The sequence below is a fragment of the Brachionichthys hirsutus genome, chromosome 23, assembly GCF_040956055.1.
Source record: "Brachionichthys hirsutus isolate HB-005 chromosome 23, CSIRO-AGI_Bhir_v1, whole genome shotgun sequence".
Taxonomy (NCBI): domain Eukaryota; kingdom Metazoa; phylum Chordata; class Actinopteri; order Lophiiformes; family Brachionichthyidae; genus Brachionichthys; species Brachionichthys hirsutus.
Window position 1 is genome coordinate 7,304,861 of NC_090919.1, and position 3,750 is coordinate 7,308,610.

Here is a 3,750-nt window from a genome sequence, read left to right on the forward strand (position 1 = left end):
ACATAAATCATTGATCAATAAATTGATGTCAAACGGCTGTGAAACAGGCACAGCTCACTTCCTGTACCACGTTAAACTGCAATCAGCTCACTTCCTGTACCACGTTAAACTGCAATCAGCTCACTTCCTGTACCACGTTAAACTGCAATCAGCTCACTTCCTGTACCCGTGTCCACCTGGGGCCGCTCTACCCGTGTCCACCTGGGGCTGCTCTACCCGTGTCCACCTGGGGCTGCTCTACCCGTGTCCACCTGGGGCTGCTCTTCCCGTGTCCCCCTGGGGCTGCTCTTCCCGTGTCCCCCTGGGGCTGCTCTACCCGTGTCCCCCTGGGGCTGCTCTACCCGTGTCCCCCTGGGGCTGCTCTACCCGTGTCCCCCTGGGGCTGCTCTACCCGTGTCCACCTGAGGAACACAAACGCTGGGATGGATGTTCCCCCCATGAGCAGCAGCTCAGAACCAGCACCACGCCTACCACGGAAAGCATCCCAGGGCCGGTCACTGAGCCGGGGTGCAGCGGTGGCTCTTGTACGTCCCCAGATGACGGAAGCTCCTCCCACACTGCTGGCAGCAGTAGGGCGTGACCCCGGTGTGGATCCGCTGGTGGGTGTACAGGTTCCCCAGCTCCTTAAAGCACCGGCCACACTGAGGACACGCGTAGGGGCTCTCCCCAGTGTGCACCCGCTGGTGTCTCTTGAGTCCGGAGAGGACTGAGAAGCCCTTCCCACACTGGGGGCAGGGGAAGGGGCTCTGGGCCCCGCTGTGCACCAGCCTGTGGCTCTTTAAGCGCGCAGCATGGCGGAACTTCTCCCCACACTCTGGACACACAAAGGGCTTCTCTCCGGTGTGGATGCGCTGGTGCTGCCGCAGATTACCAAGGTAGTTAAAATGGCGACCACAGTCATCGCACTTGTACCCACCCTCCATCTTAATCTCCTTTTTCAAAGGCCCTTCTCCCAGACCGACGCCAGCGGCCACCCCAGCTCGTGCATCGACCTCATGCTGTCTCCTGGGTGCATTGGGCCCCTCCCCCATGGTGGGTGCAGCTGCGCAGGTGGGCTGAAGGGTCTGGGCATCTGCACACTCTGAGTGAATGAGTTTCACGTGCTCCTCCAGGAACGCAGCGTCGGGGCAGAAGATTCCACACAGAGAGCAAATGTAGGTGTGGCTGCAGAACTGGTGATCTGAAACAAACAAACAGCATCAATGGAAACGGAGCCTCGGACACCACACCGACATGAATGGGCCGCTCTCATAGACAGGCAATAGGCCAGCTAGCGCTAGGCAATAGGCCAGCTAGCACTAGGCAATAGGCCAGCTAGCGCTCGGCAATAGGCCAGCTAGCGCTCGGCAATAGGCCAGCTAGCGCTAGGCAATAGGCCAGCTAGCGCTAGGCAATAGCCCAGCTAGCGCTCGGCAATAGCTCAGCTAGCGCTCGGCAATAGCCCAGCTAGCGCTCGGCAATCGGCCAGCTAGCGCTCGGCAATAGGCCAGCTAGCGCTCGGCAGTAGCTCAGCTAGCGCTAGGCAATAGCTCAGCTAGCGCTCGGCAATAGGCCAGCTAGCGCTCGGCAATCGGCCAGCTAGCGCTCGGCAATAGGCCAGCTAGCGCTAGGCAATGCTTTTATTAGGTTCCGAGAACGAAGGTTCAAGGAACCTATTGTTTTTTGAGAAATTATTATTATTATTATTTTCAAATGGCTTTTTGAGGCACTTCTCGGGCACCTAGAGGTGTCGAAACCATATAGGAGTGTCGCATCTGGTGTCTAGTTTCTAAATCTGGAATTTGATTGGAATTGTATATGGCTTGGGGGCTTCATAGCGCCACCTGAAGTCGGCTTTTCTCCGAAAAGGTGCTTGGATCGTCGCGAAATCCGAGTATGTCGTACCTCTGGGGGTCCCGAGGCTAGTAAATATTTTTGAGATTTTATACGCAGACAGGAAGTCAGCCATCTTGGATGGCGTGCGAAAATTTGAAATGTATGAACGCGTTTTTGAGGACTTTAGGATCGACGAAAATCCACGAAACTTTACGCGCGGGTTTGCAACGGTACTTACGGGGATTTGATTGTGTAATTTTAACGTTACGTCGTGTATTGGCTCTTTGGCGCCCCCTTGAATTTTTTTCCCTTGTAGCGTAGCTTTGACCCCCTCAACATATGCGAAAACTCTTGAAAATTGGTCGGGAGACGGACATCTCCCAACTTGACCTGCTCGTAAAGCGATTGCTCTCGGCGTGTTTCAGGGGCTCCAGAGCGCCCCCTAACGCAACGGAGGCCGTAGTTTGAACGTAGTTTGTCCGATAGTCACGAAATTTGGTGGGAACGTCCAAATCGTCATTCCAGACATATTTGTAATTGGCTTTCTGTAGCCCCGCCCACCCGGATGTCGGCCATATTGGATTATGTACGTTTTTTGGCATACTTTGACGAACTCCTCCCAGATGCTTTACCGGATTCGCGTCGAATTCGGATGACGTAATCGCCAAGTACCCGCGACGTTAAATTGCGAAGGGATTTTTGATCGATCGAACGATGAGGTCACAGGCCACGTTTGAATGTGCCATTTTACCATTTTATAGGTCTCGAACTTTGCGATACTCCTCCCAGAGGTTTCGTGTTATCGATCTCAAAGTCGGGCAACGGCCTCTCGACTCATTGACGACGCTAAATTGCGAAGCTTTTGTGTTTTCGCCAATCGCTGTTGCCGTGGCGGCCTTGCCAACTTTGCTGTTGTGCCATGACGTGCGTGGCTGTTGGAGCTTCACTTTGCACGGTCCGACCGTCTCCAAATTTTAAACGCTGGATGAGAGTCCGGACCTGAACTCGAGTACATGCCATTGACGGTGATGGTCTCAGCGCCACCTACAGGAACAGGAGCATACATTGTCCGATCGGTCCCAAACTTGACACGCTTCGTCAGGGTCACGTCTAGAGGACGTACGCGTGTTTCTGACATTTGTGGATTGCGAATAAGCGCGTACACCAACGTGCGCCAGGCCCCAACATACGCCGGGTTCGAGGAACCTCTCAAGGCTGCTCGCAGCTTTAATTAACTTTTATATTCAGTGTATGGAGGACCAAAACTTGGTACTGCGTTCATGGTCTAATGTCCATCGTGCTTCTTTGCACTCTGACGCACTGCTTTTATAGACTCGTATCTTTATTGTGGCTCATTTAGCCTTTTGTTTCACTGCTGTAATTTCTTTTATTTTGTTTTTGCAGCATTTCTTCTATCCATCCTTGCTCCGCGTATACGCGGCTAACGTACACAACAACACACCGCTATTGTAGCGCATGCTAATCCTGCAAGGAGAGAAGAGAGCTGAATTTGTTATTGTATTCTAACAATTCTGAGTGTGTACATTTATTTAGAGTATTTAGTTCGTGTTCTAACTGGCTTGCAGTCTTTTTTTTGTGGATATTTGTACATGAGAGTATTTACGGAACCTGGTCCAACGGCTAGTTTTTTCAGAAGCACTGCTTTGATTCAGCATCCGTCACCTCTTCCGGCTAGCGTTAGCACAGCGCTGATCGCATCCAGACACGCCCGGATGGCTCCGCCCTGCTTTGGCGGGGGTGAACCCCCCCCCCCCCCCCTCGATTCACACTAACCTGCTGCAGGCCGGTCTGCGTTGCCCTCCAGGGGGCTCCCTCCCTCCCCCGGGGAGCTATGGAGCTCCATGGAGAAGTCAGAGGGGTGAGAATGTGAGAGGGGGAGTCGGGCCTGCTCCAGCCGAGCCTTCGTCCTGCTCT

General features: G+C 53.7%; 1 protein-coding gene across 1 annotated transcript; it reads right to left on the minus strand.

The window, feature by feature from the left end:
* Positions 1–474: 474 nt before the first annotated feature.
* Positions 475–3,744, minus strand: LOC137911511 (zinc finger protein 16-like). The gene is made up of 3 exons (XM_068755889.1): positions 3,610–3,744; positions 981–1,180; positions 475–932 (listed from the first exon to the last, which is right to left on the minus strand). The coding sequence occupies exons 1-3, from the start codon at positions 3,677–3,679 to the stop codon at positions 495–497; spliced, it is 708 nt and encodes a 235-aa protein (XP_068611990.1). The 5' UTR covers positions 3,680–3,744; the 3' UTR covers positions 475–494.
* Positions 3,745–3,750: the final 6 nt, after the last annotated feature.

Bases quoted from the DNA above. Each gene is read 5' to 3' on its own strand.
- LOC137911511 (XM_068755889.1), bottom strand. From the start codon at position 3,679: ATGGAGCTCCATAGCTCCCCGGGGGAGGGAGGGAGCCCCCTGGAGGGC. The intron at 1,181-3,609 runs GTTAGTGTGAAT...TGTTTGTTTCAG, and splicing joins CGCAGACCGGCCTGCAGCAG to ATCACCAGTTCTGCAGCCAC. The intron at 933-980 runs GCTGGGGTGGCC...CCTTTGAAAAAG, and splicing joins AGCATGAGGTCGATGCACGA to GAGATTAAGATGGAGGGTGG.